The sequence below is a fragment of the Eucyclogobius newberryi genome, unplaced genomic scaffold, assembly GCF_026437365.1.
Source record: "Eucyclogobius newberryi isolate DKJ021-1_F unplaced genomic scaffold, fEucNew1.0.hap1 SCAF_15, whole genome shotgun sequence".
Classification (NCBI taxonomy): Eukaryota; Metazoa; Chordata; class Actinopteri; order Gobiiformes; family Gobiidae; genus Eucyclogobius; species Eucyclogobius newberryi.
The window spans coordinates 23,187,468-23,200,617 of NW_027315779.1; the positions used below are offsets into that span (position 1 = coordinate 23,187,468).

The 13,150-nt window shown below is 39.9% G+C and overlaps 2 protein-coding genes across 2 annotated transcripts; both read right to left on the reverse strand.

Annotated features, from left to right (window-relative positions):
* bsx (brain-specific homeobox) lies at nt 1-1,842 on the reverse strand. The gene is made up of 3 exons (XM_072446879.1): nt 1,503-1,842; nt 1,020-1,210; nt 1-406 (listed from the first exon to the last, which is right to left on the reverse strand). The coding sequence occupies exons 1-3, from the start codon at nt 1,744-1,746 to the stop codon at nt 155-157; spliced, it is 687 nt and encodes a 228-aa protein (XP_072302980.1). The 5' UTR covers nt 1,747-1,842; the 3' UTR covers nt 1-154.
* A 2,959-nt stretch (nt 1,843-4,801) lies between these two features.
* On the reverse strand, nt 4,802-9,677 carry lim2.1 (lens intrinsic membrane protein 2.1). Its single transcript, XM_072446880.1, has 5 exons — nt 9,524-9,677; nt 8,481-8,662; nt 7,760-7,909; nt 7,255-7,389; nt 4,802-5,004 (listed from the first exon to the last, which is right to left on the reverse strand). The coding sequence occupies exons 2-5, from the start codon at nt 8,653-8,655 to the stop codon at nt 4,943-4,945; spliced, it is 522 nt and encodes a 173-aa protein (XP_072302981.1). The 5' UTR covers nt 8,656-8,662; nt 9,524-9,677; the 3' UTR covers nt 4,802-4,942.
* Nucleotides 9,678-13,150: the final 3,473 nt, after the last annotated feature.

Genomic DNA, 13,150 nt, shown 5'->3' on the forward strand with positions numbered 1-13,150 from the left:
GCTTAGGCTATTTCAAGAGCAATTTGAATTATTGTTTACAACATTTTAATAAATATAGGCAGTGTTTGTGATTTTCCAATATTTACAGAGGAATGTTTAAAGTCCCATGTACCGTGCGTAAGTCTGTTACAGGTGGAGGAGGAACAACAGCCTACTATAGTAGATGTTCCGGAGAGCAAATGTCATCCTCAATGTCCACGTCGTCGTCCTCCTCCTCGTGCTCGTCCAGCAGGTACGAGTCCGGCTCTAGCGTGTGTTTGAGCTCTTCGCTGCTCTTGTCGTTCAGTTCGCCCTCGCTTGAGTTTTCTGCAGATCTATCCACGTCCCCGGGTCCTTTCCGCTCGTCCTGGGCCTTTCTCAGCTGTTTCTTGTGCTTCATGCGCCGGTTCTGGAACCACGTCTTCACCTTGTAACAGAGGCAATAACATGCAATAAGCGCAGGCCCACACTAAGAACAAAGCTCGCGCGTTTGACCACAAATTTAAACAAAAAAAGCGTCTGTCAGGTAAATTGGCAATTGTAAATTGTCTCTAGTGAAAGAATGTCAGAGTGAATGGTTGTCTGTGCGTCTCTGTGTTAATGTGCTGGCCCCTGTCCAGGGTGTCCCCCACCTAAGGCCCAAAGTCACTGGGATAAGCTTCAGTCACCCACGACCCATAACGGGCGGTAGAAAATGAATGAAGAATTTAGAAGAAAAAGAAAAAAGTGTTTGGATTACTGTTTTTAGCCTACATTTCTATACTTAAAAACGAAATATACTTTAAAACTCAAAATAACTAGGCTTAGTTATCAAACATCCAATTAGATAAAGTCACATTCGTATGGATTTACAGGGAGTGAAAACATGCCAAAACAATGTCTAAAATTGTCCCTTTTTGTGCACGTTTTACGCACATTTTGGGATGTTTAGGTCAACACATTTCCCCACATTATAATAATACTGACCTGAGTCAATTTAACTCTGACTTTACTCCACCATGCTTTTTAAACATGAGTATTCCGCTCTGCAGTGCGCTCACCTGCGTCTCTGACAGGCTGAGCGCCGTGGCCAGCTCCACTCGCTCCGGTGTGGACAGATACCGCTGGATCTCGAACCTCTTCTCCAGGCCGGACAACTGGGAGTCGGAGAAGACGGTCCGGGCCTTCCTGCGCCTGCAATGCTTCCCGGGCAGCTCTGCGTGATGCTGGAACAAGGCCGGCATCTGCATCCCTGAGATATAAAGCCACAAAATGAATGCGCAATACGAACAAAAATGAACGAAAGAAAATAGTATAAATAAATAAAAAACAATGTAAAAATGTCTAGGTGTTTTAATTTTTATTTCAAGACACGGAAAATATATCTAAATGCCCATGAAAAAAATTAAATAAACACAATCTTGACATGTTTTAGCACCAAAATGCCCCACCATTCTAACAAAAAATGCCAACAACATAAACATTGTGCCATACATTTTTTTTGCATCACGTTGTTTAACTCCATTTCGCCCCACGTCACTCACCAGAAGTGAAGAAGTACTGATGGTGCTCGGGCTTGTGCAGAGGATGGTGCGGATGCGGTGCCAGGATCGGCGTTGGCATGAGCGGGTACCCGTACTCCAGGATGGGCATGCGGGAAGCCAGCGAGCTACAAAACGGAGAAGGGATCACCTCTCGCAGCGGCTTTGGTTTGTGCAATAAAATGTCCTCTATAAAAAACGACGTGGACCTCTGCGTAGGCACCACCGAAGCGTAGTTTAGGCTCATTTTTAAAAACGTGTTTCTGTTCAGCCTATACTTGCATGAGCGCGTGTAGTCCTGTCTGAGTTTAACCCTTGTGCCGTGTTTGATCAGTGGATGACACTACAGAAGTGGGAGGGTGCGTTACCAACAAGTATTTATTCGGGTGGACAAGAGGATTGGGAAAATTGATTTAGGATTCAGCCAATTAGAGAGCGCACAGGGCACGAAGGAGTTGTGAAAGGCTGTTTCCGTTCTCCTATTGGCTGAGAGGGGCGAATGGGGAATAAAACATGTTGCAAATAAACGGCGATGGACGGGAATGTTGCTTTATTTCTATTGAAGATCCCATCCTGAAATTTAGAGTTTTGATGAGGCTTCGTCATTGTGAAAACCAATGCGTCTTTGGTTTTAGGCTAGAATTATCATTAAAAAATATACATCCATGCGGTTCCTTTGTTTGTTTTTGTTTATCATGTACTTTTTAGAAAATAAATAAATAAATAAATAAATAAATAAATAAATATATATATATATATATATTTTTTTTTGTTGTTGCCCCATTTAAATGCACAATCTGTAGGCTCTGATACACAGTTTTTAAAAGTTGGCAATATAGACAATAATATGTAGATATAATAATATGTAGCAACCTGTAGATCTTTACAGGTTTATAAACAAAAAACATTCTACATTTGCGGAATGCAAAAGTGAAGTGGAACATACTGTGATTTAAATGGAGAAACTATAAAATATTAAAAAAAATGAAAAATCCAGATGGTTTTGGCAAATGAAAACCACTCATGATGCAGAGCCCAGTTTATAGCCAAATACAATTGTATATACATTATCCATGTTCATGTAGTAGAAGACGACAAATACTTCCCAGGTTTTTGGGGGTTGACAAATACTTAAAGAAACGTAAACCCCATAATAGTGTCTCATTTTATGGGGTCATTCATTTTATTTGCACATGTAAAGTACATTAACTTGAATGCAATTAAGGCTAGAAAACAAAAGGCATTTATGTTCTATTATTTCAATAGAAAACAAACTAACTTACAGTTCTTACCAGAAAATTTAAAATTGTGGCTTATTTTTTGTTCTAAAAACTCGATCAATCATGGAAAATGTGTTACAACTTAATTTTGCTTCCACTTACTTCCATCCCAATTTTGAACATTCTGAATATTTTAGAGGGTCACGTGTTATTACACCGCTATTGTTCTATTTCTACATTTAAAGCTCGAGTGTCTGTTTCCTCACTCCCAAACTCACACGCGTAAAGTACTGACAAAACCATACGAGCGGATATAAGTTCAAAAACATCCACGATACTTAAAGCAGATCAAATCCCCCAATATATTTACCACGGTTTGACTCAAAACTTTAGATTGCCTGACGCCTTGAAAATTGAAATGACTTTTTAATTGCTCGTGCAAATCACTTGGATAACTCGAGCTCTGTTTCCCGGCGCTGCAGATTTCACCGCCTTGTAGTACGCGCCACAGGAGAATCAGGCCGCTGCAGGTCTGTCATGTAATTCCACCCAAATTGGCTGTAATTGTGGGTATTCAAATCTGGGAGAGTACAAGTGGCGCTCCTGTGGCCATTTGCGAAAGAAAGCGCTGCGCTGTAATTTGTTGATATGGTGTTGTCATCACATTTCCAATCAAGCGCTTAATGCTAAAGTGTCTTAATGCAGGCAGAATTCACGCTGCAATGCTATTAGGCAATTAAGGGAGATGTTAGAGCCGAAGTTGCAATCCTTGGGCCAGGACATGCAGTTTTTTTTTATTCCAGAACAAATTAGCTCTGATTAATAGTCATATATGCGTCATGCAAAATATATATGTATACTGTATATACACGTTTTTTCCGTTTTTTTAAACATAATACATTCTGGGAACCACTTTGGCACTAATTCTTATTTGATGGTAGATTACGGCAGGCATTGAGTGATCGATCCAGATTAGAGAGCTGTTACCTTGGCGTTTGGAGGTGCGCTGGAACAGAAAGGGGGCTTTTTAGGACTTGGCAGATGGAGGTGCGCCCGCTGCACCTGGTCAATCCCTTTACAGAGCGCGCCGGGATAACAAGGCGCTTTAAGAGGACAAATCAGAAAGTAAATGAAACAAATGGTGATGAAATCGTCTTAAGGGTTCGTTCTTGTGGCGACGTTAAGCAGCTTTATGGAGCCATTTCATTAACTCAAATGCACCGGGGGAAGCTGTGCGTCATAGCGTTAAATCGCCGCATTTGGTTCTGGCCAGTGGCACCAGCTCCGAGACAGTTTATTAATTCGTTAAAACACGATTGCTGTAAGTGCTCATTGTTTTCCCGTTTAATTTCATGGTAACTGGTTTGATTAGATTAACTGCTGAAAGTGTTTGTTGAACAAGCCTATAGGTTGTTTGCAGATTTCTCTATTGATAATATTGTGCCATGAAATATCTAAAGGGTAAATTCACAAATGCTTTACAAGATGGTTTCTATTAGTGACTAGACAACAGCATGTTACCCATTTTAGCTGCTCCCCATTTGTATTAAACATCATTGGCCCCTGGAAGGTTGTGATGTCATTTGAAACCCAGCAATTGGGCTTGGTTATCAAAAAAAAATGTATTTATCTAAAACCTTATGTTGTCTTGAATAAAGAATTGGTATTTATTCAGTTCACAAACGTATCAACCTGAAAGCATTGCTTGCAACAAAAACAAAACATATTTTTTTATTTGCACTATGCACAGCCCACTTAGGGAAGGTTTTGTAAAAGGGCGATAGATATAAATTTTCATCAGTAATATACTTTATTCATAAATAGTCTCCCTCTTGAAGCCTTCAGTCACCATATTCCAATTTGGTTTATAATGTAAGCCTATAATTAAAAAGTCTCAATGTACAATGGGAATAATCATATGACTATAGTCGACTGCCGTAATAAAAAAATAAAAAAGAATCACTGACTGTTGACTACTGCCATAATCGTAAGTGACAGCCTATTGACCAATAGATAGAGTTTAAGATATATAGTCACGAAAATATGATAAAGTTCATTTCAGTTGAAAAAATAACAAGTCAAAGTTTTTCATTCTTTTTATTGCTTACATTTAAGCTCGGATCACTCTGGTTCAGAGCAGGACTCTGGCTCCAGGAGATAGAAATGGGCCTGGATGTGAACAGCTGAATCCATGACTTGTTTGTGGATGATGCTCTAACTTGTCTAATGAGAGTTTCCGCTCCTGGGACATTCATGCATCCGATAGGCACACATATAGAATATTCCTGTGGATCAATCACATACAAAAACATTTGTTTAGAGCTTAACAGACGTTTCAGGAACATCCTCCAGAGAACAAACATGTTATATATATATAACTAGGTCTATAGTATAATCACAATTTTCATCATCTTTTGTTAAAACATTAAGATTGAATGTTTCCAACGTAAACCACTGTTGGAAGCTCATCATCATATCACAAATAAAGAACTGTATTTTTATATTAAAGTTTAAATGTTCATGAAATAATATAATTTTTAAGCAGAATTCTTAAATTGAACTGTGATTTAGATTAGAAACACTGTCATGAAGCTACTATGTTTCTGTTGTTTTCTTTTTGGTTCTAAAAACCAGCCAATTTGCAAAATAAAACATGTCCAAATTCAGTAGAAAGTGGTGCATCACTGTTTTTCTTTGGTCCTTTTATACTGTTCAATATGTACTATACATCCACCAACAATGTCAAACAACATTCTACAATAACTGCAAAGGGGACACTCAGAATGGTTATTTTTCCAAGGCCCCAGAAGTGCCTGTAATCTAATCACACTGCCCAATAGACAAAAACATGGGCAAACACCAGGCAATTTTGTGAATCTGCAAAGTCAAATAGCTTCAACCTTTGGCCATTTCCTCCTCATTCCACACATTTCACCAAATTGCTGCTGTACTTTGGAGTTGTCCTGCTAACAGACAAGTCTCTCCTTGATAGCGGACAGGATAAAACACTAAATGCCGCTGTATAGGCCGCATGCTGTTTAAGAGAAGCACAGAATAAACATAATTGTATTACTTTTCGTGTGTAAAGCCAGTCAAACGGGGGGTCTAGCAGTGATTTCCCACTAAAGCCGTTTGATATTGAGTACAGTAGGGCCCCCGTGGATAGGCAGGTACTCACAGCGGGATGAGGATCCAGAGATGGACACGTACTAAAAGCATCACTCACTCATAATGTCATGTCATTGATTAGACGGCTGAGGCAAAGGGTTAACCCGAGGGAAGCTTTGACAGTTTTGTATTACTAAGGTAAACCATGGTATTGTCCACAGACTGACATTCACAGCATACAAAGCTATTACCCTATAGATATGATGGCATTTAATGGTTTAAATGGTCTGCCTTCCTCCATCTACACAGATGTTAGCGATGCGGTTAACGTTTGTGATAATTAGGGATACATTTTACATGCTCTTCCTGTTTCTGAAAACGTCAGACCTTTCTAGTATTACAAAGTAGGTTGTTGTGGAAATGTCATGTAACTACAGCTTTAATTACTACAATGACCATGTACTGTATGGATGATGCTAATCCAGTCAACCCTGTGTATTTTTTCTCTGTTTTCAACAGATTTAAACTAGTCTCAGTGACAGACAAGGCACTCCCTCTCTCTGGTCTTTAAAAGGACGTGTTTAACCGTTAGAGAAAGACTGTCAGGGACAGATATTTTTACCTGTGGATTGGTAAAATAAATCCACCTTGTAATTCACACAAATCTCTTCTTTTGTTCTTTATATTTGATAGTGTTTAAAATATACTGCTATTGATATTCTTTCAACTTATTCTGCTGTACAGAAAGAAATGATGATAATCTTAATGTAAGTGCCTGGATTAAGTAATATTTATCTTAATTTGAATATATTTTTGAAACATGAAAGGAACACGGAACAGAAACATGACAGAGGGAGAGAGAGTATTCAAACATATTACCAGTACATAGTCCAGCATAGTCGCCCCATTTTGCCTTTTCAATTTGTTCATTTTCAAATGAAGCCCAAATGTAATTCTGTTCCAAATGACTGAATGTTGGTTGTAATGTGGGTCTTTTCCTTGATTGTTGGTACAGTTTGAGTCATCCTTGTTTTCATAATGGCCTTCTTCTTCTTTCCTGCTGCTAAAACTATCCATTCATTGTATCCATGGCATTAGTTTTAAGCCCGAAATGTTTTTATTTGCCTTTTGTCGTTTATTTTTTAAATGTTCCATTGGCAAATCTAATTGAAAGACAATCAAAATAAACTTAGATCAAGATAAATACCACTTAATTCAAGCACTTATTCACTTAATATTTTATTTACGATTGGTATATTATATTTTCCAGTGTGTTACTAGTAAAACAGAACCATAGCTTATTTTTCATGATTATTTTATGCAAAGTAAAAGGAATACAGGTACATACACAGGTACATCTTTTTATTTCATGTTATTCTGTTTCAGGTTATTCTGTGTTCGGTGTTAGTTTGGGCTACATGTTGTACCTGAAAAGAAGGTGAGGACCATGGACACCCAGCCGATGATATAGGACCAGGAGAACCTCCAGTTTCCATAGCGCTTCCCATAGTAGTTAATAGTCACACCAGTGTACACAGCCATAGCCAGAAACACGAAAAAGCCTGCGAAACAAAAGCACACAGTCTGATTTACAATATCTTTCATAAATGTGATTGCGTTTATTATTTGCACTACATCTATCCACCAAAGTGCCATAATCTAAAATTGTGTGCTGTCAGTGACAAACAAGGCTATGATATAAAATGTTCTGCCACTCTTTCAAAACAAAAGCTTGGCGAGAAAGAGCCACAATGACAAGTGAAATCCCTTTGATTGTTAAAAGGCCATGTTGTCTTTGTTGTAAAATTGCGGAGATAATGGAAGAGTCCAAATGACTTCAGCCTTAGTCTTTGGTGTCTATAACCATCCACTGTTGATAAAAATGTGAGTTCAAAAAGCAGAGAATGGCAACCTTCAGGCAAGACAACTTACATGAGATGAAAAACAAAATGCCTGCAGCGAAGGTCTTATCGAAGCGGTCGAAGGAGGAGTAATGGATGAAGGCCATGATGCCGATGATGATGCCGATGAAGCAGGCCAGCAGAGAAAGAATCATAAGGGCGCGTGTGGCGTCTAAGTGGGCTGTGGAGAACGACAGGGGTCAACAGGGGTCACAGCGGTGGGTTAAGGGGGGCAGGGTTAAAGGCCACGCAGGTGACTGTCCTGACATGTGAAAACAAGAGGCCCACAAATATACTGGGGTATCTTTTGGAATGAAAAACAGCCTATTAGGAGATCGTACTAATTGTGTAAGTGCAAATGAGTTGCAGGATGCTTTTACATTCCCCCTAGATTCTTATGCAACATGGAGCTTGAACATCGCACACGTCATACAACAAAATGATGATTATTATTAGTATTAGTAATAAAAGTAGTTGCATCTTTTAATTATATTTTTTGTCAATCCTTTACAGGTTAGCTTCTTGAGACACGGGACTTTCCATACAAATTAAACAATTACATTCAATTAATAATATATTCAAATTTTAACTTTTATCTGTATATGCTAGATCTCCCAAATTACTCTACCTCAAACATGTTTTTTGAATATGTGACATTTTTAATTCATGCAGTTGTTAGATTTGAACTCTTTTTACACGCATGTAGTGAAACCCACAGCCACACTGTCCCTCCTTCAGTTGCTTTTACTGACCAATGCTGTCGCTGTGCGGGAAACATTTGCCCGGTGTGCAGTAGCGCCAAAGCCCCTGGTGCATGTAGTTGCTGGACTGCCGGTACTGCATCCAGTAATCGGTTGCCGTGGAAACGATGAGAAGGATGTTCCCCACACCAGCGCAGAACAGCCCTCCGCCCATGAAGCTGTACATCCTGCACCTGGACACAGCACAGGTCAGTTAGCACGAGCCCAGCCGCCTCTCATCTCCCCAGTGCACTCCGTCAGAGAGCATCTAAGTGTCAGTAATTGCGGCGTAATGAACATATTATTGGTGGTGGATTGAACCGTGAGGTCAGAGGTGTGCGCACACTCCACTTTGTTCCGGAGAGATCAGTCGCGCCCCTTGTTGTCTTTGATACTTGATACATCTATTGCTCATTGTTCCACCTGGATGCAATATCCTGCAGCCATCACATCTTCCTCATGGAGAGTTGTCTCATATGTTATTTTTCAGATGATAGATAGATATGTCTGAACCCTGAACAGGACGCCTCTCTGAGAGCTTTGTATATTTGGTGAAGTACTATCTTGGGATGATATTTTGGCCCAAGCATCCTCTCCTACAGCAAAACACTTTTGATCTGCCCGCATACAAAACATTATATCTCATACAATATAAAGCGGAAAGATTTGTTGTTTGCAGAAGATCTTCAAAAATTCAAGTTTAAATTAAAACATCTAAAGAAAGCCGAAGAGATGAGGACAATTCTATTTCCTGTGCAGTCAATTCAAAATCCTTCAGCTCCCACTGGATTAGTTTTGAGTTATACTTCAATTATTGCATTTATCAAGTCAGCACTTTCTCTGGAGGTTTTGTCTGCAGGTTTTGTTTCACAATGTCATATACAATGTAATTTCTCATCTGTACTACTATTTTCTCTGTGGTTCTTGTAGTGACAGCGGCAACTTGACACTAAAAGTTGAGAGAAGAAATCCAAAGTTTCAATTTCACAAGCGAGTCATAGCAGTAGCTGATCAAAACAACAAACAGCAACATGTAATACACAAAATAATCTTACCTCACTTAACCCCTCTGTGGAGATGATTTATGAAAACTGGTTACAAAATACAAGTAGATCCGAATATGCCAAGACAGGCAGTTTCCCAGAGGGCTAATAGCACTAGCGCGGTTGGAGTGAATAAGACGAAAGAGGTGCTACAACAAACAGTCATGGGACAAAAGGCCCATCCCGTTACTGGCCAATCACAGCACAGCACTTTTGTCATTTGGGAATCTGCTGAAAAAACAGAAATGAGCCGAGCTTGGCAAGCTGAAGTGAGAGTGATGACTGCATGGTTTTGATTGAAAGTAGAGGGCTGAACAGGCTTTAGTGGAAAGTAGGGTACGCAGCTTCCCGGATCACCTTTGTCTCATTGTTCAAAAATCTATGCTAACATAACTCTCACAATCTTTTCTATAGGTTGACTTATATGTATATATGTTTTTTAATTTACAAAAAGTAAAATCTCTAAATTCCCTATTCTTATTCCCAATTTACATAATGTTTTAGTGTCCATAGTTTCTACTTTTCTTTATTCTTCATACAACTTCCAAAACAGCGAGACTAGCCCTGTCAATGAAGATACAGCCTAAAGTCAAGCATGGCTGAGTCTTCATCAGAATTGGGACCAATGGGAAAGATGATTTCGCATTTGAATGTGGATGTGTTATGTGTTTGGAAATATTAGGCAGCAACATCCTCTGGCACTAAGAGAGAAGTGGGATGATATCACTGATCTGTGGATACATACATGTAGTATGGTGTATTTTTAATCCGTCCATTCCAGTATTCCATGAAGTACACATACACATTATGTAATTCTAAACGTTGTGCATTTACTTAACATGCTCATTCATTCATCAAAATAAAATTTATTAATTAAGATTATTTAACATTTCTGGTTGAGGATCCACATCCTTATGTTTTTCCAAGATATTTTTTGAGCATAAAAATACCTACATTTCATTAAATGCAAGATAGAACATCCATCAGTCAACGTCTTGTGCTTATGCAGGGCCAGGTCGCAGAGGCATCAGCCTGAGCAGGGAGGCCTAGATATTCCCAGGACACAGAGAGACATAGGCCCGCTCCCAGTCCAGAACACCTCCCCAGGGAGGAGTCCAGGTACCGCAGCAGCTCTACTCCGAGCTCCTCCCATGTGACCAAGCTCCTCACTCATCTCTAAGGGGGCATATTACCATTTATATATAGATTAATTAATAACTAATTGAGTTGTAGTTTAAAAGTTACGTTTGTCAATTCATAGCAGTATCATCAGCAGCATATGTACTTGAATGAAATCATCTTGTTAGGTTTATGTGGACATTTTGGATGACGATTGAAACGTTAATGGCAAGGGAGAAGGACCCTCAGAATGTATGTGTCTGTAGAGAGTTATACATTTGAACTTACGGACTGATAGAGTGGAAGAGTATAGTACAGGAGAAGAGAATGTTTGAGAAAAGAGCCTTAGTTTGTGGCTACATTGTACTTTGCACTTGTTATTGTTTCCTTTTTTATTAACCTATTGCTTTTTATAAATAATGAATGGATCAGTATATTGGTACTTTGACTATGAGGCCTGATAAGCATTAGCTTCATCCAGCACCTGTCATTGTTTCTGGAATAATGTTTGATTCCGATAATCGACTAACTGATGGAGCATGCCATGCTTTTTCTTTTTACAAGGTTGTGTCGAGGCAGTCAGGGAAATGCAAAGAATAGTACTGAATTCCTTTATAAGACATTAGCTGCTCCATTGGTGGGCATCAGTCCTCTTTCTGACATGTCCCCTCCACGTGCATGTGGGTCACCTGGAGTCAGAAGTGGCAGGTAAATGGACCAGTGCATGTCCACACAGCCCATCAGCCCCACTCGCTGCGCCCCTCACTGGGACCATCACCCGGCTTTGTCCCCCGCTGTTTTGCCTCTTTGCCACTTCCAGTCGGCTCTCCTTCTGCTGTTGACACACACACACATACACACTCACACACAAACACGCACACACATGCACACCCACGGCCAAGATGAAAGGAGAAGAGTAGCTCCATTACCTGCATTACAGCAAGTTGCTCAGACCAATTGACAACAACAAAATGCCCCAGGAAAAGCATTTTTTCTCCCCCAGATTTGAGTGCTGTACTTACACGTAACTTCATTTTTATAGACCACAGCCTATTTTCTTCCATCTGGAGTGTGGCAGCCAGGAGGGCATTTGATATCTTCCCATGCACCATCAAAGTGGACAATATGCCTATGTGACAGAAGTGCAAATCTACCTTCTCTAGGATCCATCTGGCTTTTCACATATCAATTTTGTTTTGAAAAGTCCATGTTCAGAGCTGGGTAAGGAGCTGATGGTGTCCCTTACAGAACAGTTTGGCACAGTAAGTAATTACTGTTCAGAAATGCCCATAGCCACATGTTTGCAATGAGTAGGTGTGCCAGTACGTTGAAAAGAGTACAATGTGTTTTAAACAAACATCATGAATGGGTTTGAAAGAAAAAATACACGTAATGACATCTGGTACAAATGAATCATGATGAACTTCTTTGAATATTTCATAAAGCATAAATAGGAGCAGAAACAAGCCCCCACACTGGAGCACACAGCCTGCATCATTCTGTCACCTAGTTTATATAAGAGCACAGATGATCTCTTGTAAAATACATTGATGAGCCCCATACAAAGGCCTGTATACAGAGTAAGTAGACAGTGCAAAGGTGAGGAGAATGAGCCAGTGTTTCCCTGCTGCGCAGTGCACAAGACACAAGGACACAGAAAACCTATAATGGCCTCTGAAAGTTATTGACATCAGCGGGCAAAATGCTTCTAAATCTTTACGTTCCAGCCACGCTTTGCCTAAATGCTTAAATCAACTCCTCAGAATTGAATTTTCAAGCCTTCAAATGGCTAATTTGTGCTGCAAGTGCTTTCAGCATTTCTGGGCAAATGAACGGCTCCTAATCATAAGAGCATGTGGAGGCGCTGCCTCTCTACACCCACCCAGGAGACAGCTGCGAGGATGGGGAGAGAAACCTTTCCACTTAACCACTTAAATGAATATATCAAGAAACTAATTTGCCATTTTAATTGCGTGATTTAGGAAGACGCTCCTTCACTTGCCCCTCTTCCATCTTGGTTGATTTCCAATGTGAGCACACATTAGATTGATCTATGAAAGACTGCTGAAATCACAACACTTATGTCTTTTCATTTTCCCTCCCTAATGAAATAATTGAAATTCCTGTCAGCGTCTGCACTTAGCGCTCACAAACAGAACCAGCAGCTCGCTGCAGCTCGCTCAGAACTGAAAGGCTTGTTTTGATCTGCTGTTGTTTGGAGCTTGCTCTTTTCCTCGCCTTCTCGCCTTTTTGTCTATTTTCTGTCTCTAAGAGCACAGACTCATTCCATCTGTCAGAACCACAAATAGGTCAGTACATCCATTTTGTTGAGATTTGCCCATCCCATTAAGTGATTGCTTGCAGAAATGGCAGGGGACATCTCTCCTGATACGTTCCCTGAAACACACATTAAGGACACATTATTGAGGCCCATTTTTTCGCAGCCACAAGGATATCCATTAGAGTGGCACACAGGCCTAAATTTTTCCATTTTCTCCCTCACCAAACTTGACTTTAAAC

Excerpts from the sequence above, each read along its gene's own strand:
- bsx (XM_072446879.1), bottom strand. The coding sequence starts at position 1,746 with ATGAGCCTAAACTACGCTTCGGTGGTGCCTACGCAGAGGTCCACGTCG. Across the intron at positions 1,211-1,502 it reads TCAGTACTTCTTCACTTCTG|GGATGCAGATGCCGGCCTTG; the intron begins GTGAGTGACGTG and ends TTTATATCTCAG. Across the intron at positions 407-1,019 it reads TCAGCCTGTCAGAGACGCAG|GTGAAGACGTGGTTCCAGAA; the intron begins GTGAGCGCACTG and ends CTCTGTTACAAG.
- lim2.1 (XM_072446880.1), bottom strand. The coding sequence starts at position 8,655 with ATGTACAGCTTCATGGGCGGAGGGCTGTTCTGCGCTGGTGTGGGGAAC. Across the intron at positions 7,910-8,480 it reads CCCGCACAGCGACAGCATTG|CCCACTTAGACGCCACACGC; the intron begins GTCAGTAAAAGC and ends CGTTCTCCACAG. Across the intron at positions 5,005-7,254 it reads GGTCCTCACCTTCTTTTCAG|GAATATTCTATATGTGTGCC; the intron begins GTACAACATGTA and ends ATTGATCCACAG.